Source organism: Ipomoea triloba, chromosome 12, assembly GCF_003576645.1.
Source record: "Ipomoea triloba cultivar NCNSP0323 chromosome 12, ASM357664v1".
Lineage (NCBI taxonomy): Eukaryota > Viridiplantae > Streptophyta > Magnoliopsida > Solanales > Convolvulaceae > Ipomoea > Ipomoea triloba.
This window is the reverse complement of record NC_044927.1, coordinates 22,181,228-22,204,797: the sequence shown is the minus strand read 5'-3', so window position 1 is coordinate 22,204,797 and position 23,570 is coordinate 22,181,228. Positions and strand designations below refer to the sequence as shown.

The 23,570-nt window shown below is 34.0% G+C and overlaps 2 protein-coding genes across 2 annotated transcripts; both read right to left on the bottom strand.

Moving 5' to 3' along the window:
- Positions 1 to 761: 761 nt before the first annotated feature.
- LOC115999224 (proline-rich receptor-like protein kinase PERK1) lies at positions 762 to 4,578 on the bottom strand. The gene is made up of 8 exons (XM_031239057.1): positions 3,996 to 4,578; positions 2,859 to 3,425; positions 2,554 to 2,640; positions 2,393 to 2,463; positions 2,136 to 2,212; positions 1,885 to 2,032; positions 1,638 to 1,799; positions 762 to 1,454 (listed from the first exon to the last, which is right to left on the bottom strand). Exons 1-8 carry the CDS (start codon positions 4,576 to 4,578, stop codon positions 1,134 to 1,136), a joined length of 2,016 nt encoding a protein of 671 aa, XP_031094917.1. The 3' UTR covers positions 762 to 1,133.
- Positions 4,579 to 19,557: 14,979 nt separating this feature from the next.
- On the bottom strand, positions 19,558 to 20,205 carry LOC115999530. Its single transcript, XM_031239376.1, has one exon. The coding sequence runs from the start codon at positions 20,203 to 20,205 to the stop codon at positions 19,558 to 19,560; it is 648 nt and encodes a 215-aa protein (XP_031095236.1).
- Positions 20,206 to 23,570: the final 3,365 nt, after the last annotated feature.

Here is a 23,570-nt window from a genome sequence, read left to right as displayed (position 1 = left end):
CCCTCCACCCCCCCCCCCCCCCGATCATCTATTATCTAAACAATTATGCCAAGACAGCAATATAATGACTACGCCTTTCAACTTTGCCCATTACCACCAACTCAACACACAAGGATTTATGTTTGACAGAACGATATCGATGTCAATAGTATGGATATAATTAGGCACAATATAGTTGATTGCACTAATATTATCAGTATCGATATTATCCAGTACAGCAAAAAATAGTATATATACTTGTACTTAACAATAGAAAACCCTATATATATATGATCAGGTCAGAACAACGGTCTTAAGTAAAAAGTGCAGATTAGTGCTAATGCAAGCCAATTTGGTAAATATTGTAAATTTTTAAACGCTAAAAGTGCACTCCACAAAACAAAGTGCATCTAATAACGTGTAAAAACGCAATTGTCCTGAATGCGCTTTATATATCAATCAGATACACTTTGTAATGTCATGTGAGTGGCAGATCTTGAATGCACTTTTACCCACTAGCTTGTACCAATGGCAGATCTTGAATGCACTTTTACCTACCAGCGAATGCATTTTGTAATTTTGCGTGGAAGATTTATTATATTTTTACTTGAACTAACCCCTATGGTAAAAAATGTTCAACACAGTCAGCTGTTAAGCCATTAACTTTTTTTTTGTGTGTGTGTGTGTATAAAACAACAAATATTCCAGCAGGATAAAGGAGAGTAGACAAAAGAAAAAGGTCCAGACAGAAGTTGCTTTTCTTGTCAGCTACACACAGCTCATACAAATCCAACTGACAAAATATTCATTCAAGAAATCATGTGCGTACAGAGCAAGAAGCTGAGACAAAAGTCTGAACAAACATGAACAACCAATTGAGGATAAACTAAAGATATGAACAGAAAAGAATTAAAGCAATATCTCATCCCTTTTTGGTGTATATATAGGTCACAATAAATACAATGATGGGGAAAAAATGTAATGTAAGAATATTTCACACAAAATTCAGGAGGAAACGAAAAAAAAAAAATTTGTGCTCGTTGGCTAAGCAATTCACAATTCACGCAGTTTCTTGCAATTGCCGAGACAGTAAGGGTTAGCCTGTAGAGTTTATACACAGATATGCGCATCTGAACATAGACGACACAGTACCTTCAGTTGAAGCCCTTACTTCCACCACCGTACCCTCTACTGTCTTTCCTCATCCTACCCATTTCCATTTCTTGCGTTGTTTGGCCTTCGCTGCTCGATCCGGAAGGGTTTAACCCGTATTCACTCGTTGGATTGCTGTACTGGCCAGTGCTGCCATATTCTTGGCTTCCCAGGGCCATCTTTCTGAATTTCTTCATGTCCTCATTGTATTGCATTGTATCGTAATCTGAACTTCCGTATGAACTGTATGCTGCACTGTGCCCCGGCCTGATTCCTTCGTTAAGATCAGACAACGACACATCTCCTTCTAGAGCCCTAACAACCTGTTCAATTTCAAAAAACGCTTGTATTTAAGTTCACATATTTGGAGAAAGGGAGTGTTATTTCAAAAGTTCAGTATCTATCTTCTTTGATGGTATTTTTAATACTTGTAAAGGCGAGAAACATAAAATGTCGGAAATTTTGAGGAACAGAAATCTAGAACCTATGAGGTCTGTGTTTATTACCTGGCTCATTCTAGGTCGACGCCTGGCAGAATGACGGACACTAGCAGCTGCACAAGCAATCATACGTGACATTTCATTTTGGTTGTAATCATTTTCTAGCCGTGGATCAACAAGGGAATTAAAGTTTCCATCTTCCAGAGCTCGATTGAGTAGAGGCCTTGCCTGTAAACGTATAAACCATTAGAAGAGCAACCAAAAATGCTACCGAAAATGGAAAAATTTCTACTGATAATTGACAATCACTCACCCAGTCCACCAAGCTATCATCCATGAAAGCTTGGTTAGAATCAACAGGTCGACGCCCAGTAATTAACTCTAGAAGCATTACCCCGTACGAGAACACATCAGACTTGTCAGTAAGTTTCCCCGAGGAAGCATATTCTGGGGCCAAGTACCTAGGGTGAAGCAAGATTGAAAAAAATAAAATCAGAATCTGTCAGCAAATGAAGAAAAAAGAATATTGAAAACAGGTAAATATGATAAAGAAATAGTTCTTACCCAAATGTGCCCATTACTCGTGTTGAGACATGAGTGTTAACGTCAGAAGTGAGTTTCGCAAGTCCAAAATCAGCCACCTGAGAAAACGAACAAGCTTAATACATCAGTATAGTAACACAAACATCTTGATAGTTGCCTCTTGCATTAATATTCAAACAAATTTCACTAAAAGCTCAGAGTTCATGAATTCATCTATGACCAAAATGAAAGAGACCAATAAGATCAAACACATTTAGACATCATGAAAGTATAATTACCTTTGCCTCAAATTTGAAGTCCAGGAGTATATTGGCAGCTTTGATATCTCGGTGAATGATTTTTGGATTGCCTACATTTTAAAACACAAAATACATTCAACACAAAAATCAAATGCGCAACAATCTCAAACTAGAGGGGTATATATGTAAGCAGAACTTACAGTCTTCATGCAGATATGCCAATCCTTTTGCGGCACCCAAAGCAATCTTAAGTCGCATGGACCAATCCAATGGAGGCCTTCCCTTTCCTGTTACACATTAGTGTTTGTAAGACGAAACATCATTTGACAAATTATATCCACTAAATGCTAGAATCTTAGGTTAACCAGGTTAAAACTTAATGTATACAGTTGTGCAAATTTCGATTAAAATTAAAACATATCAAAAGCAGATGCAAAAAGCAAAGTGAACATTTAAGCAAATGAATGACAGGTAGGCAATTGGTTTTATATACAAAAAAACTTACCGTGTAAGTGAAATTCCAAGGTATTATTCGGCACAAACTCATAGACAAGCACTCTCTGAGACCCCGTGATGCAGTACCCAACTAAAGAAACGAGGTGTTTATGATGAACACGGCTAATAATCTCAACCTCGGCTTGGAATTCCCTCTCGCCCTGTCCACTTCCAGCTTTTAGCCGCTTAACCGCAACCTCTTTGCCATTAGGAAGAACTCCCCGATGCACATAGCCAAAACCGCCTTGTCCAAGAAGGTTAGCATCAGAGAAGCCATCAGTTGCCCTTGCCAATTCTTCATAAGTGAACGTGCTCTTCGAGAAACCTAAGGCCATATCCGGTGAAGGTGGTGGGAGTGGATTCGAAGACCCTGAATAATTGGACGAAGCTCCACTGCTGCTCATGTAAGGCAGAGGTGGGGGTGGCGGTTGAGGTGTCGGAACCCGAGAAGGAGAGAGCGGAGGACGTGATGCCCCTGGAGGAGGAGGAGTGGGCTTCGGAGGAATCGTAACAACATGATCGGAAGGCGGTGGAGCATAATGCTGCCATTGTTGCATTTGGCCACCATAAGGATCAACTGGCAAAACCAATATATTAAACATAAGTATCAAACAATCCAGGAATAGAAGTTAAAACCAGTTTTCATCAGTTTCAAAGTCTAATCCTAATTGCATAAAACCAAGAAAAAATGGGGTCCATACACCACAACTGACTGGTTATAGAAGATTCCAAGCAACACTAAGCAATCTTTATCTCCCCTCACCAAATGATAAGGATGAACAAGAATTCATCAAGCATATTATTTTCCTGTAGAAACAATTATCTCTATCTATGATGCTCCAAGTTCACACCTTAGTAGCAATAACAAGATGAAAAGAACTTTAGAATTGGATACATAGACTCAAAATTTGTGTTGAAAATGATAAATTACACTTACAACTTAGCCAGATCTAATCTATTCCTTAGCATTCTAAACAGATTAAAGCTATCTATCAAGAAAAACTCAAAACATTGACCCAGTTAACCCTGCTAAATTATAAAGTCAAAACACAAAACAGAAATGCAAAAACAGCAGATTTCTTGAAACTAAATATTAAAAAAAGGAGGAAATCAAGAATTTTGAACAATTAAAGCAAAAAGGTGTCACCTTTAGGCCCAGAAGGTGGTTGTGGTGGTGGTGGAGGGTAGTAATGTCCATGATCTCTTCTCCTCTTCCTTCTACAACAAATGAACATCAAACTCAGCACTGCCAATATCAATACTCCTCCAATGGCTATTCCCACCACCAACCCTGTCGATATCCCCGACGATCCACCATCAGACGGCGGGGATGGGGTGGAAGAGCTTCCTCCTCCGCCTCCGCTTCTAGGAGCTGGCGGCGATGGCGAATCCCTTGTCCCGGGCGGCGAGGGGGTGGACCGCGACGGCGGCGCCGGAGTAGAAGGAGACGTGCCCGAGGGAGGGGACGGGGAGCTGGAAGGTGGAGAAGGAGTCGACGGGGGAGTCCCCGACGGAGCCGGCGTGGACGGCGTCGCCGGCGGCGGGGGAGAAGTGGACGGAGCTGGAGTGGAAGGTGGCGGCGGGGAAGGAGTCGACGGTGGAGGAGCTTGCGCTGGTGTAGAAGGTGGTGGAGCGCCGGCGGCCGGCGGCGGGGTGGTACTACTGTTGGTGGGTGGCGCTGGGGGTGACGTCGGAGCCGGCGCTGATCCCGGCGTTGGTGAAGACGACATTTTCCGATTGCCTTATAAGGACGTGAGGGAAAAGATTGACGAATGAGAAGAAGAAAAACGCCGGCGTATATGCAGCAGACTAGCAAAGCAATGCAAATGAGTTTATCTCTCTAGATTGCTTACTGAGTCACCGGTTTTAGAGAGAGAGAAGAGAGAGAGAGAGGAGATATAGGGAAAGTCCGAAAGAGATGGTGCCGCCCGATATGACCCAGTTATCCTAGACGTTACAAAGACGAAACGAGATACGAATAAAGGGACAAAATAAATAATTAATTAAAACGTTTTTTTTTTTTTGCCCCACCCATCTCTTTTTTTTTTTTTTTTTGTACTACTGACTCTGTTACAATGTAGTATCTGTTCATAACTGCTTTCTCAACCTACTGAAGCACAAAGAGTCAACAGTTGACGTATAAATCGAGACACCGGGTGTCACTAGACCACAAGGTCTTTGACTGCCCCACCCATCTTAAAATCAAAATTTTTCTATGTGTGTGTTTGGAAACATGGAAAATAACGTTTGAAAAATGATTCATTTTTTATAAAATATTTTTATTTTTTTTGTATTTGATTGTATTGCAAAAAAATATCTTAGGTGTGTTCGGTTCATTTTTTAGAAAATAAACAAAAACATATACGGAGCAATATATTTATTTATAAAATAATAATAATAACACCGAACTGGTTTCCGTCAGAAACCATAACTCTAGTATCCGCATGTATTCCGACTGTGGGTTTTCATCTCACACCCGGAAACCTTCTCCAGTGGTCGAGGTCCGCCACCAAAAGTTTTTAAAAAAAATCTAAACTATAAAAAAAATGGCGGAGGAAGAATAAGAAGACAGAGGAAGAAGATGTGGGAGGTGACGGCGGAAGAAGAAAAAGCCTAAGAAAATAAGTTGCGTGTCTGGAAAATGACTTCCCCAAACAGAGGGAAAGTTATTTTCCCAATGATAAGTGTAAAAAAGACATAAAAGGACATTTTTATAAATTTATACAAGCAAATTTAAATTTTGATGTGCTTAAGTGCGAATGTAGAGTGAGATGAGAGCCATTGATCTTGCCAAGATCAACATCGAGGATTAATAAGGATTTAAAAAAAATGTGGTGGCAATTTGGTCCTTTTGTATCTATGTCAAATTTAAGGTGCGTGGTTTTCTTTCTTATGGTGTGTGAACTTTGTGCTTAAGGTGCATGACTTTTGTGCTGTGTGCTCAGTTATTGAAACTTAAGTGTGTCGGCTTAAAGCTTTAGATGTGTGGTTTTTCTTCTTAAGGTGCATCGATTGTTGAAACTTAAAATGCGTCAGCCTAAAATTTTAGGAGCGTGGTTTTCTTTCTTAAGGTGCGTTGTTTTACTTCTTAAGATGTGTTGGTCTAAAATTTTAGGTGTGTGAGTTTTCTTCTTAAGGTGCGTTGTTTTCCTTATTAAGGTGCACCATTTTACAGTTTTTTTGTTCACTCAACAGTACAGTGGTGTTTTTTCAGTTTTAGTTCCCAAGTGCAAAATGATTTGATTCTAGGTTTGCTGTTTTCAATTATCTAATTCAAAAGAAAAATATATATGATCCTTGATTTGAGCCGTTAATTTAGATTTGATCAACGGCTCATATCTAACTCATCTTTCACTTAGGAGCATCTCCGCACTAGAACTCATATATATATATANTATATATATATATATATATATATATATATATATATATATATATATATATATATATATATATATATATATATATATATTTATGAATTAGAAACTCATACCAAAGTAACAATGTTTGGATTTAATTTTTGTGTATTTTTGGAAGGGAGAAACAATGTTTTGAAAATATTTAAATATCAGGTTTTAATTATGCAAAATATATCATGTCATTTTTATAAATTAATAATGATAACAAAGGAAATAAAAATGTTAAAAGTCAAATAGTCAATAGCATATTTTTAAAATGTCCCTAGAGTATTTCAAAATAAGTTATTATTTTAAACCCTTTAAATTTTATCAATCAGAACTTATAATTTATTTTTAATTAAAATAAGATATAAACTTCTATCACATATATTGATTTCGTATATTTTACCCATCCAAAACTTGTCCATTTGCTGCTTTATTTTTAAAATTTAATTTGTCCTATGCTGGGGCGTTCACATGGGAGGGGAATAGAGAGAAAAAAGAGTTGGAGTGGGACCCACGCGGGTGGCCCGCGTATTTCTCCGGCTTTTACTCGGTTCGACAGTTTTGGTGTCCGTTTGGCGTTTGGTGGCGTATCTGGCCTGCTGGTCATTTCTTTTTAAATTTTATTCTTTTTGTTTTATTATGATTATTATTATTATTATTATTATTATTATTATTATTATTATTATTATTTATTTCACGTCAATTACGGCGCATATTAAAATCCCGTTTTCTTCACGGGGGTCAAATAATTTTTTTTGTTGCTATTTTCCTTATTCATTCCCATTTTAATATTTGGATCCGTTTTGAAACCTGCAAAATAACTTCCATAAATTATTTTTAAATTTTTTTTGGTGCTTAAAAAATGAAGTCAAAGAAAAAAGATGAATTTGATAAAAAAAATAAAAATAAAAAAATATATNTATATATATATATATATATATATATATATATATATATATATATATATATATATATCTTCCTAATTCTTTAGTTAGAAGACATTTTTTGGATGGGTCACACTTGTGTGAGACCGTCTCACGGATCCTTATTCGTGAGACGGGTCGGGTCGGGTCAAAGCACCATGCAAATATCATACTTATATGTGCAAATCTCACACTTATATACTCAAATATAACACTAATCAAAAATACAATTTTTGTTACTTATAAGAGAAAAAGTAATACATTTTTCATAATAAGTAATGTTGACAAGTGCCACCCACTTATAAGGGCAAATATAATACTTTTGAGGAAAAATGTAATACTTTTAAATCGAAATGTAAAAGTATTGTATTTTCCTTTAAAAGTATTACATTTATCCTAATAAGTAACAAAAATTTTATTCCGGATTAGTATTACATTTGAGCATATAAGTATGACATTTGTGCATATAAGTGTTACATTTGCATCTTGACCCGACCCGACCTGATCCGTCTCATGGTGAGATGGTCTCACACAAGTTTTTGCCTTTTTGGATTATTTATTTTCCATTTCTTTCATTACTCTTTCTTTTTTAAAGTTTAATTCCTGATTATCATTAGTATTATTATTATTATTATTATTATTATTATTATTATTATTATTATTATTACCACCACCACTACTACCAACACGAAAACCACCACTATCACAACACCATCGCCACCAACACGACCACCACCACCACTACTACACCCCACACTACCACCACCACTATCACCACATATTATTATTATTACTAGTTTTTTCAATGCGCGATGCACAAAAATAGGTGCCAAATATTAATATTTTATATTAAAATTTAAAATTTATTTAGATTTTAGATATTATTGTAAATAATAATAATGTAAAATATTTTTATAAATTTTATATTTATATTTAAGGAAATAATTAACATATAACTCTAATGTATAATGTGTATATATTATTATTATTGAAAAAATAAAAAATATATATATAGTTGATGCATGTACATGGTAACAATAGTAAAAAAGATAACAGAAGTTATAACGGTAGGGGTACGTTTATCTAATATATTGTAAAGTACAACTTTTATAGCGTAATATACAAAAAAAAAAGAAGAAAAATTGAACGAAAAATCGGACATAATGAAGGGTATAACCTTCATTCACACTTATTATGTTTTTAGAATTCACACTATTATGTTTTTAGATTAGATATGCTTTTAGATTATTATTATTATTATTATTGTTATTATGTTCATTTTCAGGAAAATGAACAAAACATAAAAATTTTAATTTCTTAACGTCCAGCCAAACAAAAAATGATAGTTTTCTGAAAAATATTTTTCCTATTTTCAAACAGACCCTTAGGTGACAATCAACTTTTAGTCATTTTTTTTTAGAACATTCGCATTTTGTAGAGGAATGATAAAAAAAAATGGTTATTCCACAATAATAGTATGACCAAATGAAAATGTTATAGGAAAGAAATATTAAAAGTGAAGTGTCACTTATAAATCTATGACAAAAATGGAATTAATTCTATGGCCCTGTTTGGTAAATGGTTGTTAGCTGATTGAGTTATAATGTATAATTAGTTGATAACATTAGCTGATTGTAAAAATGTGTTTGGTAAATTAGCTTTTAGTTGATTTTTTTTTTTAAATATTTAGCTGTTAGTTGATAGTTGTTTGGTATAATTTCTTTTCTCAAAAAGCTAATTGAAAAAGTTGTTTTGAGCAACTTTTTGAATTTTAACGTTGTGAAGTTACAAAAAGTTGATTAACCAAATACTTATATTGATTTTTCAATCAAATGACATAGCTAATACGGGTCAAATAAGCCAAAATTGACTGATAAGCTAACTATTTTACCAAATATCACCTAAATGTGTTATCTTATTCTCTAGTTATCATTTATCCATACAAACTGATTATTCCATCTCATGTTATTCCAAGTAGCATTTAAAAATGTTTCAAACCAAACCAAACCAAAAAAAAAAAGTATCATTTAAAAATTAAGCTCATAACTTTTAAATCTTTTTTTTTTTCATTTATATATATATATATATATATATATATATATATATATATATATATATATTAACCACAATCTCTGCCATTCCGATTAAAACTCTAGCCTTTCTATATTATTTATCATTCTCCATCCAACAATAGGAAAAAACTTGATTGAAACCTTCTCACGGGTCTCTAGGGCTGTTAACGAACCGAACATAAACGAACGGAGGCTATTCGTGTTCGTTTGTTAAGGTTTTTGAAAATCCTGTTCGTGTTCGTTTGTTAAGCGTTCGTTAGTGTTCGTTAACGTTCGCGAACATCTTCACGAACGTGTTCGTTAATGTTAACGAACACGTTCACGAATGTGTTCGCAAACGTTAACAAACATGTTCACAAACATGTTCATTTACGTTCATGAACACGTTCGTGAACACTTAATAACCAAACACCTGCACATGTTCATGAACACAATTTGTTCGCGAACAATAAATAATCTGCATTCACATCTTCACGAACAATTTTATATATATAAACATGTTCGCGAACATTATTAAACGAACACTAAACGAGCTTGTTCGCGAACACTACTAAACGAACACAAACGAGCTTGTTCACGAACACGACTAAACGAACACAAACGAGCTTGTTCGCGAACACTTAGCAAACGAGCTTACCACTGTTCAGACTCTGTTCGTTTATTAACCAAGCTCTAAATTTTGTTTGTTAATGTTCGTTTACCTTAATAAACAAACATAAACGAACGCTTACCGAGCTCAAACACGAGTAGTTTGTCGAAAGCTATGTTCGCTAACAGCCCTACGGGTCTCAATTCGTGAGTAAATTATGCTATGGACTCGGGTCCACGGCATAACAACTGCAATTTGTGAGACGGGTTTGATCTTTGATTAATGAGATCAAAGATCCGACCCATTAATCAATAGTTTGATACATTAATCAAAGATCCGACCCGTGAGATGGTCTCACACAAGTGTTACCCCCAACAATAATTGGTAATATATTTTCAATAAGTAACATTTATGTGAGACCGTCTCACGGGTATTAAACCGTGAGACTGGTCGGATCTTTGATAAATGGATGGAGCAAATCTTTGATTAATGGGTCGGTTTTTTGGCCTCATTAATCAAAGATCCGACCCGTCTAACGGATTGAGACCCGTGAGACGGTCTCACACAAGTTTTTGTCATTTTTAATATAGAAGTGTTTTTTTAGAATTACTGACTCTGTTACAATGCAGTATATGTTCATAAGTTAATATCGCCTCCACTAAGACGAGAACCTACAACCTCTCATATGGGAGTGCAACTTAATGCCACTAGACCATAAGGTCTTGGCAATATAAAAGCGTTTAATTTGCTAGATTGTAGTGTGGTAGTGCCATGCCAGATTGTAACTCACGTAGCTTTCAGCAATGCAGATGGTCTAAATTGTCTTATTGTATGGAGTATTTAAATTGTCTTCATGTATTATCTTATATAATACGGAGTATTATTTATACAAATCTCCTTTCAAATCCAAATTATTATTGGACAGAACTTTCTAAACTACTATTCTGTTAACAAAATTTGAAATCAAATTTTCACTTGAGAAACTATATATACTTATTTCGTTTGAAGCACAAATTGTTACTCCCTACTTTATGTATACTATATAGCATCAACAAAGAGGAAACAATTCCAACAAAATATGACGAAAATTATAAGACTTCGTATATATATGACATTATAGAAATTCCCAAAAAGTTGATTGTAAAGCTTCTGGGCAGAGTACAAGAGGCCGGGCCCCAAATTAAACAATAAGTTGATTGATGAACAAGTAATTCAAAGCAGAAGAAATGAAGTGTTGAAAAAACAAAAACAAAAATGTGTGCATGTGCAATGTGCAATTACAAAAGTGATGTGAAAGTCGCAACTGCCTCTGCGCCCGATAATGGTGATGGGTAAACTCCATGGAAAACTCACTCTAATGCTAGCTAACATAATATAACAACCTTTACAAAAAAAATCATTTGATTTCTCGTCCACCAAAAAGATCGATAGGGACAACCTACATTATATGTGATCCGTATATATGTAGCATCATTCGTATGATTAGTACTAATATATGGAGCATTATATTAAGTACAAAGTAGTTTTTTTTTTTTTTTTTTTTTTTTAATGACGAGAAAAATTTATAGTAACTATTCAATGGTGTGTACAACTTGATTAATTTGGTTGGGGTTGCTCCGATCCTAATATTATATTAAGTATTGAAAATAAGAAAAATGTGTTACAAAATCTATATGCTACAATAAAATGAATAAATTAATATGCACTTTTGGTGCATACTTGCACACTTGTGCCTAGCTAGAACAAACAGAAAATTAAAGATTTTTAGGTATATATTGACATATTGTTGAGCATATATAATATATAAACATAAATGTACAATCCAACTTGATAGAGTAATATATTGGAATACGAATACGAATACTCTTTATTAATATTAAATCGGGTACAGAACATAATAACCTAGGAGAATCCGATCTACGTGACAGTGGGTCATAGGTTCCCGGTCTCTTTGACTATTATATAGTAGAAACAGCCAAAAGTCCTTCCACAAGCATTAAATGCACCTTTTATAGGTGATCTTGGGGACATATTCCGGGCCGGCGGCATGTGCTACGCGTGTCAAGCATGCTTCGGTCCTAAATGCGGTCCTACGGGTGAAGGCCAGGTGTAAGCCCCCGAACGGGTCAAGACTATACAAGCGATGTTTCCCCGGTCTTGAGGTCAGGACACCCGATTACCCAAGTAGGTCGGGTGACTTACCTGACCGATCTGACTAGACCGGGCAGAGGTGGTCAGGTCAATACACAGCAATAGACCGGTAGGTTGAAATAGACCGGTAACGTCATACCTGGCTACTTAGATCGGGAATTTATCCATATCACAACTATTAGCTTATACTTTTAGTTGAGATGAAACACATGTTTCAATTTTTACAATTTTTATTGAGGGTAATTATTCCAGCTAAAATCTTTTACATGGGATCGGAGAAAATGATGGAGTTAAAGTAGTTAGAGAGTGATGGTGAGATTGAAGCAGTTGGATTGCTCCAATAATCATATTTATCGGTGGGAGCAGTGGATTGCTTCGTCGGCCGTAGTTCATCGAAACGACTCTTTAGAGAGAAATTACAGTTGTGATTGAATTGTTCCAAACATGTACCCTTAAAATATTTGAATACAGCTTCCGATGTCTCATTACTGTGAAATTAGTTTGAATTTAGTTATTATCTCGACCTTATAATTACATTTACAATCTACTTATCAATTGTTCAAAACTCTTTTATAAATTCTTGTTACATTTATTATTTGATTTTAAATGGCATAAATAAATAATAGCCTAATAGGACACAGTGCATACAGACATGCCCTGAAAATGATTGTTGATACCTCAGCTCACAGGGTTAGAGAGTGATGCAAATGATTAATTATTTATTTATTAATTAAAAATATATATAAGTGTGAAGGGTCTAAAGATTAGGTTGAGGTTGGACCATGCTCTAAGTAAAAGCGTTACCAGCTGGATCCCAACATGGACGCGCTTTTCAAATAATTCTACTCAACATCCATCCAACTGGCAAATGCCAATCCTCTTTTTAACCCTTTCATTTTCATAAAACACAAGTTTTAGTCTTATGTACTATTATTATTAGTACTGTATTAGTTTAACTAATAATTACCTGATGAAGACCAACATCGTTTAATTGGTCAATACATAATACAAGTGGGTAAATTAAGATTCACAGGTCAAATAAGTTGATATAAACATGATGTGAATTATTAAGACTCTATGTATTTATGTTATACTGTTATGATATGAGTTTCTATCCTAGTCTATCTGTGACTCTCCCTCTATATATAGACTTGTAATATGTACAGTTCAATTGAGTTATTGAATACAAATATAACAATTCTCATGTGAATGAACTAAATTGTTGGTTATCTAAAAGGAACATATAACTAGTAAAAAAGTTGAATGTAATAAATAAATTAATTAAAATAAAGATTCAAACGGAAGAGCGGACCATGGTTTCTCCGTCTAGCTAGACGGATACTAGTTAGACTGAGAAAATGGACAACTTCTTTGTTGATGGAGAAGTCAATTCTTTTTTTTTTAAATTTTTTTTTTGTAAATTTAATTATCGATTATCACCTTAATTTTACCGGTTAATTAACCTAATTGCATCAACTTAACAAGTTATAAAATTCAATTGAATCAAATTGAGGAGTTATGTGTAAAATTGTAACATTAAAAATTTTAGTGATCTAATTATTTTTTGTATAAAATTTAAGGATCTATTTAACTTTTTTTCCTTTACATTATTGCATTCAGGCACTTCTATTACCAATAATGAATAAATGTAATTATGATTTTTTTCCTATGTCGATAATATTCGATATAATTAAATATGGTATATTTAGTTATACCGATATTATCCGACACTAATATTTCTAATATTAAGTATAATCAAATATATTATATTTAGATATACTTGACATTATCAACACCATAACAAATTAAATCTTAATGAATTATTAGCTTACCCACTAAAAAAAGCAAAAACTATAAATATGAGAGCAAGTGGCAAAGGAATAATACTATAAAATTAGGAAGATTATTATGTACATGCATATTAATACAAATATAAGATTGCATAAGAACATATACTTAGACTTATTTAAATAAAAATTAAAATCCCAAAAATCTCAACAAACTAACAAATGAATAATATTCTCAACTAACAGGTTATATCTTCAAACAAAAAGGACTGTCTAGGGCGACAATGATGTTTGGAGGCAGACAAAACTTTAATTATAGTAATTATACTTTAATTTTCAATAATTAATATAATGACTTTCTTTGTATTTTATTAAACTTATTTCAGAAACCAAAAAGATACAAGAGGTGTTGAAGTGGAGGAACAAGTATACTTTTGTGTTATTATTTTTTTTTGGTGAGTGAAAGGACCCGCAGGTCCAAGAAATTATCTCCGCCTACAAGAAGACGATCCCCTGGCATCACGATGCAGTAGTTCACGAACAAGTATACTTTTGTGTTATTATTGACTCTATTCATAGCTACTTTCTCAACCAAATGAAGCACAAAGAGCTAATATTGACTCCACTAAGGCTCGAATCCACCCCTTTCCATGTGGGGTGCAACCGGGTGCCACTAGACTACAAGGTCTTTGGTTGGTATTAATGTTTTCTATTTCTATTATTGTTTTTGTTTTTCTCGTTTTGCTCTTTTATATTTATATTGCAGTTTTACTCTATCCTATCTTAATAAAGCAAAATCGTGGTGCTCAAATTCCCGCCCAAAATTTGGAGAAACGATGCCGTATTGGTGAAGGATATTTCGCGGCCAAGATTTTTGGAGAAACGATGCTGTTTACGCACAGGGTATGCGAAGAGTTGTTTTTTCAAGAGTTAATTCCATCAATGGTCCTCTTACTATGTTGATTTTCCAAAATTAGTCCCCGACTTTTAATTTGGACAATTTAGGTCCCTTGACTTTCAAATTTCTTTCCAATGTTGGTCTTTTCGTCAAATTTTGGTTAAATTGAGGTCAAATGAAGTGGTAAAATTGTTCGTTCACATGTTTAGTGTATTATTACTCGTATTTCTCCTGCCCTATACGCTGTATATATGAATATAATCTCAATCGAAGCCATATAATCTCAGTCGATGTCTCTTCGACTGATATTATATTCATATATATAGCGTATAGGACAGAAGAAATACAAGTATACAAGTGAACGAACAGTTTTACTACTTCATTTGACCTCAATTTAACCAAAAATTTGACGAAAAGACCAACATTGGAAAGAATTTGAAAGTCAATGGACCTAAATTGTCCAAATTAAAAGTCAAGGACTAATTTTGGAAAATCAACATAGTCGGAGGACCATTGCTGGAATTAACTCTTTTTTCAATGTAGACGTCTCTTTGTTTTAGGGTTTTGTTTATTAAATGGTTTACATTGTAAATTATTCATATTTGAAATCAGACGGCTGTTCGTTTTTCATGACATTCATTCTTATGGATGTCCTTTGGGTTCCGAAACGTTACTATTTTCAGCTATAAATATGTATGAACAGTGTGTAGTATTATACAACAATAACGCAGTGAGAATATATACATACATACATTCAGACTAATTTGATGTTCATCGTTGCCAACGAAATGGCGCCTCTGTTCACTGCAATCACACCTATGCGGACCTTCACTGCAATCAAACTAAGGTGTGTGCAAACCTATTTGGTGCCATATTGTATTGTTAGCAACAGTATAAAGTCTCACGAATGTGTGTTTCACGACATGGAGGTAAGTCTGATATAATGAGTTATTGATTAGTTGTAGTAAATGTTTATGGTTTATTAGCATCTCACTAAGTCGGTTCTAATTGGTTATAATCTTGCAAAGGCCTGTTGTTTATTTACTATATGTTGTGATTGTAATACTGATAACGAAAAATATAAGTAGCATAGTCAAAGGTAATTAAAAATGACTATAGCTCACACTGAATGTAATCCTGAATGCTTTCTGATGCTTTAAAATCATGCTTTTAAAAAATTGAATTGAATGTCAAGAATGAAGAATTAGCCAAACCAAATTGTTTTAAAATGACTGGTGTTACACCACTAAGTAATCAGCCATCAAATACTACTTGGTAATCATGCTTTAAGTTTTAAGTGCTTATTACAAAAAAAAAAAATTAAAAAAATTTAAAAAAAAAATCACAGTTGTAAGATTATGAAAGTTAAATCTAATTTGTTTGGTTAATTCTTTATATAAAAGTCATGTTTATATATGTTAAAATCCACTTTTGTATTTATTTTAGTCTACTACTGCAAAATGCAAAAGATGCACTAAATGCATATATCAACCATAATAACCATGTAGAAATCTTATATTACTGTTACCTTAGATCATTCCTGGATTATGTCTCAAAAATTGAACTGTGGTTTAACAAAGAGTCTAACAGCCCTGTGATTGTATTGCTACAGCTTTGTAGACTAAAAAGGGATTTAAACAGTAAGTATATTATCGCATCATGTCATTGCATATGAAATCTTAATATGTATATCACTTCATTGTTTTAAAACCATTATCATAACCTTGATCCATCAGAGTATATTAGAGCACATATCAGAGCTATTAATTTTTTTACTTCCACACAATGATTACAAAAGTTATCTAGTTGCTTTCCACTTCCACACAACAGGAATAGCTAAATAAGTCATACTTCTCTTGGACAATTAAGATTATCATAAGTTCTGCTGTCTAGCATGTAGATTGAAAAGCCAATGAAGCATGCAGCTTGAACATAGTTCTCAACTAATCTGATACATGGATTTTTTTTTTAAAAAGGGCACAATATCATGGTAGAGTTTTCATTCCATAACAACTTTCCTGATCATATCCTTCGTTGAAGCTGCAACACAAAATGAAAAAAAAAACAATATTGACCAAACATAGATAAAAGTAATGCAAAAATTATTGAAAATGATGTTTATACCTAAAGATTTTATTCATCTGAAACAAAATATGATCGAATTCCATCCGCTTGCATCACTGCGTAAAAAATTGCTGCCCAACTGCCTGGGCACATAAGCTTCTATGTTATCGTAGAGCTGTTCGTAAGTTGCCCCGTTCAACCCATGATTAGTATACTGTTTAAAAACAACAACAAAAAAACAATTAATATAGAAAAGAATACATTAAACAAAAAAAACAATTAATATAAAAAAAAATACTTAAAAAAGATTTTAATGGCTAAATTTTTACTTTGAAAATATGTGATCCTAAATTTCATATTTGGATAATCACATGTTACACAGAATTTAATCCAAGAACAAGATAATGAAAATAAAATAAATTAAGATGCAATAGAGATTGAAGGTTGTTGTTTATGGTGAGGTAAAATGATGGGATGTGGTATGGAAGTGGTAAAACGAAGAGTCAAGACTCCCCGAGTGTCGTGTCTCTCAAGGATGACAAATTGGAATGAATATGTGTTGGCATTTAGGAGGTTGAAGTGAAAGAGTTACGTGAATAGCTAAGGCTAAGTGTCATATGTAGGAAGGTTTGAAAGGTTGGAATGGAGGTGTTTAAAAGTCCTATATGCATTCACCCAACAATCTTTTATTGGGGTAATAGCTTTCCAATGTGCCCAGCATGGACTTCTTGCGCGAAGTTTAGTTCCATCACTGCTGTAATCCCCATCTTATAAAAAGCCCATACGAGAGACTTAGTGACCTCAGAATCTTTAGTATGGCCTAATAGCAGATCAGCTTTGATGACGAAATGGAAGACTAACTCTTTCTGGTTGCCCACATAGAAGATGAGATATTTTGAGATCAATTTTAATTTTTCGACACTGAAAAAAAAAAAAAATAATTAGACCTTAAAAAAAACAACATAAAATTAACATTTGAAGTACTCACTCTTTTAACTGGGTTAGCAAGTCTAACAGAAAATTGAAGTCGCGTGTAGTGCGATGTCCATGTTGATGAAGCCATTGTCTAACTAATCGGACCAAACTAGTTACACAAGATAGTGGCTTTGTCACATCTCTTTCACTTGGTACAATAACACCAATCTTCAAATGTTGCTCACCATTTGGACTCTCCGTAATGAATACAGCATTCGTATGTAATGAAAAATCAAGATATATATCCAGAACATGAACAACATTCTTCAAAAGACATCTACAAAATATTAAAAGAAAAAAAAATTAAACTAAATATAAATATATATTTTTAAAAAGTGATTAATATATATACATATATATATATAATTATACCTGAACGGATATACAAAGTTATCCGTATGTAGAAGATTATTGTTTGTTATGATAGGATCATCCCACGACGAAACACTTCTCTCAGTAATTGCCAGAAAGTTAGAATTCTCTTTTCGACTTAGGTAGTATATTTTAATTGAGTGAGGATTGTTACTTTGAAAAAGGTGTAACACCAAGTCATAGTATTCCTCCCCAATTCGCAATATACTATAAGATATATTATCATTCATTACTCCTTGAGCTGAAAACTTATTAATGTGTTTCACTATACGAACTTTATCTCCCCAAATAAACGTGGCACCAACAAATCCAGTCCAACCATTCCAATTTGGAATATGTAATAAGTCTTCAATGTTTTGTTCTGCCATTGATTGTTCTGCCAAACTGTAAACATAAAATATTGTCCCAAAAATTTTATTTAAACACTACAAAACAAATTACAACTATTGGTAAAAAAATTACAATTGGGCAGCAATTTTTTACATAGTGATGCAAAAACAAAGTATATATATATAAAAGAATATCAGAGCATATTAGAATTCGGATCAGAGCATATTAGAGCTAATATTATATTAGCAACTTTATTAGAGGATAGTATTTGTTCAATTTCCTCATTAGTGAGGTTTGATCTTGTGAGGCTGTGATCTTTTTTGAAAGAGAGCCACATACGCACCATTTAAACACATGATTAGCTGAATAATCAAAGTTGAATAATTCTCAGATAGCGTTAGAATCACAACGTGCATAGAAATGTAGTTAGAGAGAAGTTTGGTTCAAAAATGGTAGTACTGAGTGAGCGCACGACAATAGATAAAAAATGGTTGTGAAATACGGTATACTTTCATTTTTCTTCATTTACTTTGCAACAAGTAAAATGCCATTCCCTCATTTACTTTGCAACAAGTAAAATGCCATTCCCGTGGAAATACCTTTAGGATTTGGGGTGTAGAAATTTGGTCCATAGCATTATATATATATATATATAATGTAGTAAGTATTGTATATTGTACATGTGATATTTTGTGATATTACGGACTTTAGGCATACCCAATCACTCATTGACATTAAAGATTGGATCCGATGTGATGTTTTTGAGAAACATTGACCACCCACACTTTGCAATGGTACTAAATTGATAGTGACCAAGCTGTCAGAGCACGTAATAAAAACAAAGATTTTTTCACAGGTGATTACTCAAGTACTAGGGTGTTGGTCCCCCAAATAATGACTATAAATACGAGTCAGGAGCAGATGTTATCTCATGTTGGTTTGCTGGTTTGCTCTTAAAAAACCAGTCTTTGCGCATGGACGGTTATATAGCCGCATCTAGAGTAAGTAATCTTAAAGGCTTCAAATTCATGATATATAATGAGTTAGATAATAATTCGAATTCAACTCCTAATGTTTTTTGAAAACCAACAATTAACTTTGATTAGAATAAAAGATTGGAAATCGAGTCAGGAGGGACCAAATCCTAGTACAAAATGTTAGCCTGAGAACCGGATGCAGAAGCAAGAGTATGTGCAATAACATTTGCTGATCTTGGAATCAAACTAATAATGCAAGAATTAAACGTGGACATTGCCGCCCTACATGCATCGAGCAGTAGACCAACGTATGAAAAGGATGCAACCGTAGAGTGTATCTGAGTCCGAAGCTGTGCACAATCTGTCGAAAGAGCCACCTCCGCGAGTCCCCTTCCACGCAGCCATGACAAAGCTTCCTTGTAAGCAGCAGCCTCCGCCATTAGTGGGGAGAAGCAGTCCGGAAGTGGCCCTGAGCAAGCTGCAATAAAGGCGCCGCCAGCCGTGAGCAAAGTCGCACCGAACGAGGCCTTCATGGTGGAAGGGTGATAACTGGCGTCGAAGTAACATGTTGCGTGGTGTGGATGGGCATGCATAATCCCTCCGACAGCAGCTACGGTGGCAGTGACGGCAGGGGATAAAGCATGGACGCCTCTCCAAGCACCGAGCGTAGCTGACGCCGTGGCTAGTGTCCTGCGCGGCAACGGTAATGCACCCCAGACTGCTGAGTTTCGGGCCCTCCAAACATGATATAACACTGCCACAACAAAATCAACTTTCTCCTTGGTCAACACATCCAATACGGTAGAAAACCACATGCAAAAGAAATTCAACCCCTAATGTAGTATACAAAGAAGTATTTAATAATTTGTAAATTTAATATTTTTAGTCTTTAATGTTTAACTCATAGTTGTGAAACAGAAATATACCCAAAACCATGCAATTCAATTAACATATACGTAAATCAAATAAGTTTACAATTTTAGACCGTGCATCACACGGGTAAATTACTAGTTATATTTATATTAAATCTCAGAACAAAAACTATGAAAATAAAATCTAAATAAAATTATTAGACAGAATCCGTATTTTTAATGAAACGGCTCTAAATCAAATATCGGTCCAAACCATTAAAATCATTAATAATTAATGATTAGTGAACTTAAAACCGCCATTAAACTTAAAACATTGTGGCTTTAAGCCCAAAATTATTTTTCTAAGTAGTTAAGAATCTTGTCAAAGACCTTGTGGTCAAGTAGCATGAAATGGCTCTTTCAAATGGAATACTCGATAACTTCTTCTACTAATATATGAACACATTAAATAAATGTTATGGAATTACATTTAGGGTGTGTTTGGAAAGTATAAAAATGACTTCTGAAAAATGTTTTCTGAAAATTGAGTCATTTTTCGTGTTTGGATGTACTCTGGAAAACTGTCTTTGTGTGTTTAGTTCATTTTCCGGAAAATGAGTAGAAATGTATAATTATATATTTTTACTATTTTATATCAAATATAAAAATATATAAATTAATAATATTTATTATAAATAAATAAATAACAAGAAGCCGCTTTGGTTTTCGACAATGGAAACTAGAGCAGTCTGCTCTGGTTTCCAGCGACAGAGACCAGAGCAGATCTGCTCTGGTTTCCGGGGCCGAAAACTAGAGCCGAATTTTTTATTCGAAAGTCATTTTTTCAGAAAAATGGCTTGATTTTCCGTTGACCACATTTTTCGAACGTTGCCAAACACCAAAAGCCTGGAAAATGATTTCCGAAAATCATTTTTCGGGTTAACACACCCTTATTTTTTTGAGTGATGAAGAAAATCTACGACATATTTGGTACACTCTAGCCTAGAAGTAGTATCTATTAAAGTAATGTCCTATAATGGATGGAAAGTAACAATGGTGTCATCATACCCCTGTCTCACGGGTCTCAATCCGTGAGATAGGTCAGACCTTTGATTCTTTAGCTAGAAGACTAATTTTTCGTTTCAACAGTCAGCACACTAAGTGGTAGGGGGCTAGGAGGCTGCCCAAATAGTTTGCTTCATTCACATGGGTGAGGATCGAACCCCCAACCTCATGCTTAAAGGACGAAGTGCTGAACCACCACGCCAACCATGTTGGTTCAGACCTTTGATTAATGATGTCAAAGACCCGACGCATTAATCAAAGATCCCACTTGTCTAACGGATTGAGAACCGTGAGACGGTCTCACACAAATTTTTGTCTTCAAGATTTTGGGTTTTAGTGGCAACCTCAATTGAGTTGGTCAGTTAATTTGGTAAACACAAGATTTCAAGCTTGACGACTAGAATTACAAGGTGAATTTCACTTAAAAGATTTTGAGTTCATAATTTTTTTCCTTCAAAAGTGTTGAGCATATAATATATGTGCAATTCAACTATCAACTTAAATTTTTAGTTGAGATGGAGCACATGTTTCAACGTGGTATCAGAGCCAACCCCCATGCCAAAGGCCATGAGTTCGAATCTCTACGTCACCCGATTAAAAAAAAAACTATGGTTCGTGCGGGCCGAGAATATAAAAGACTATGGTTCCCTGGCTTCTTAATATAAATTTACCTCATAATATTAATTATATAATATGTTCATCCAAATATCCAATATATGATCAATGAAAACTTGAAGTTGTACATTAAAAAGGACAGTAAAAAGTAAATTCACAAAGAAAAATATATTTTGAAATTTTTTTGACACCGACAGGATATTGGATGTTGTATGAAAGTAGGCATTTGAATATATAGGACTATTTCAAGTCAAATACTTCGTTCCATCTGTTACGATCAAAATCAGATATCAAACGTAAAAACCAACCAAAAAATCTTAAATTTAATGTTGTGTGGCCTTGTAGGAATATATATATATATATATATATATATATATATAGCTTAAGCAATTTATATGATATGAATACAATGAATTAAGCTTTTGAAGATCAATAATAATAATAATAATAATAAGGGGTAACCCTAACCAAGTTAGTGAGACTGTTGGCTTGGTAACCACAAGGCTCCAAGTTTAATTTTCAGTGGGAACGGCTTATTGGCTTTCTTGATTTGATCCGGTAAATTAGTTTACGGAGATGCTCTAACGGTTGATATTTTAAAAATTTTGAATAATAATAAACGTAGACTTTCAAAAATAAATGTGAATTTCCTTAGTGCATTAATTAGATAAATGTATATTTCCTTGATGCATTAATTAAGTTGCAGGCTGAAATAGATCGAGTGGGAAAAAGTAAGAGGATTCAGATTGGTGTTTAGTTTGACAGGCTGCTATATATTCCTTATTATTTAATAAAGTTGCAGGCTAAATGGACTGGGGAAAAGCATGAGCAAATAATTATGACAATGTACAACTTGGTGGGGGCTGTATGTATATTAGCTTAAATATTGCTGTAACAGAGCAGCTGAATTGTTTCTGTAACACATTTAATCCTACCCATTTTTTGACAAGTTTTTAGTGAATAGTATCCAGCTATACATTACATTCAGTTTAGTTTTCACGTTTGGTAAAATTCAAACACTGCATTTTAAGGTTACAAGTAAAGCAAAGCCTTTCAATTTATTTATTTTGAGTTACGTGATTGACCAGCTCAACTGTACTCATAAGACATTTTGCATTACATTGCTGATATGAGTGTTACACACTAACATTTAATTGAATAAAAATCATGCAATTGACAGACAGAATAATGATTTAGTTTATTCTTTTAAATAAACTTAGATGTTCACAAGATCGACACCAAGATCAAATATTAAAGTTTAAGTATTTAAACATAATAACTATCATTGTTGAGTTTTTTAACTCAATGTGCTCGTGCTAAGTAAACTCTAATGACAACTCTGATGCTCGTGCCATAAATTTTTCAAATTATATATATTGTATATATATTTTTTGAAATACTTGTTAATATATATATTATTTTGGTGGATTGACTTATTCACCGCCTGCAATATAGTATGCAAAATTGCAAATTATAGAATGAATTGACAATGAATGGCCCAAGTAGGCGAGGCGTAGACCAATAACATTCACTTATATTCCATGACCTTCATAATCACATTTCGTAATACGTTTAATCAAATAAATAGAATAGCAAGCGGCTCTTGTTAAATAGTAAATAATAAATATATTCATCATCTATCAACAGTT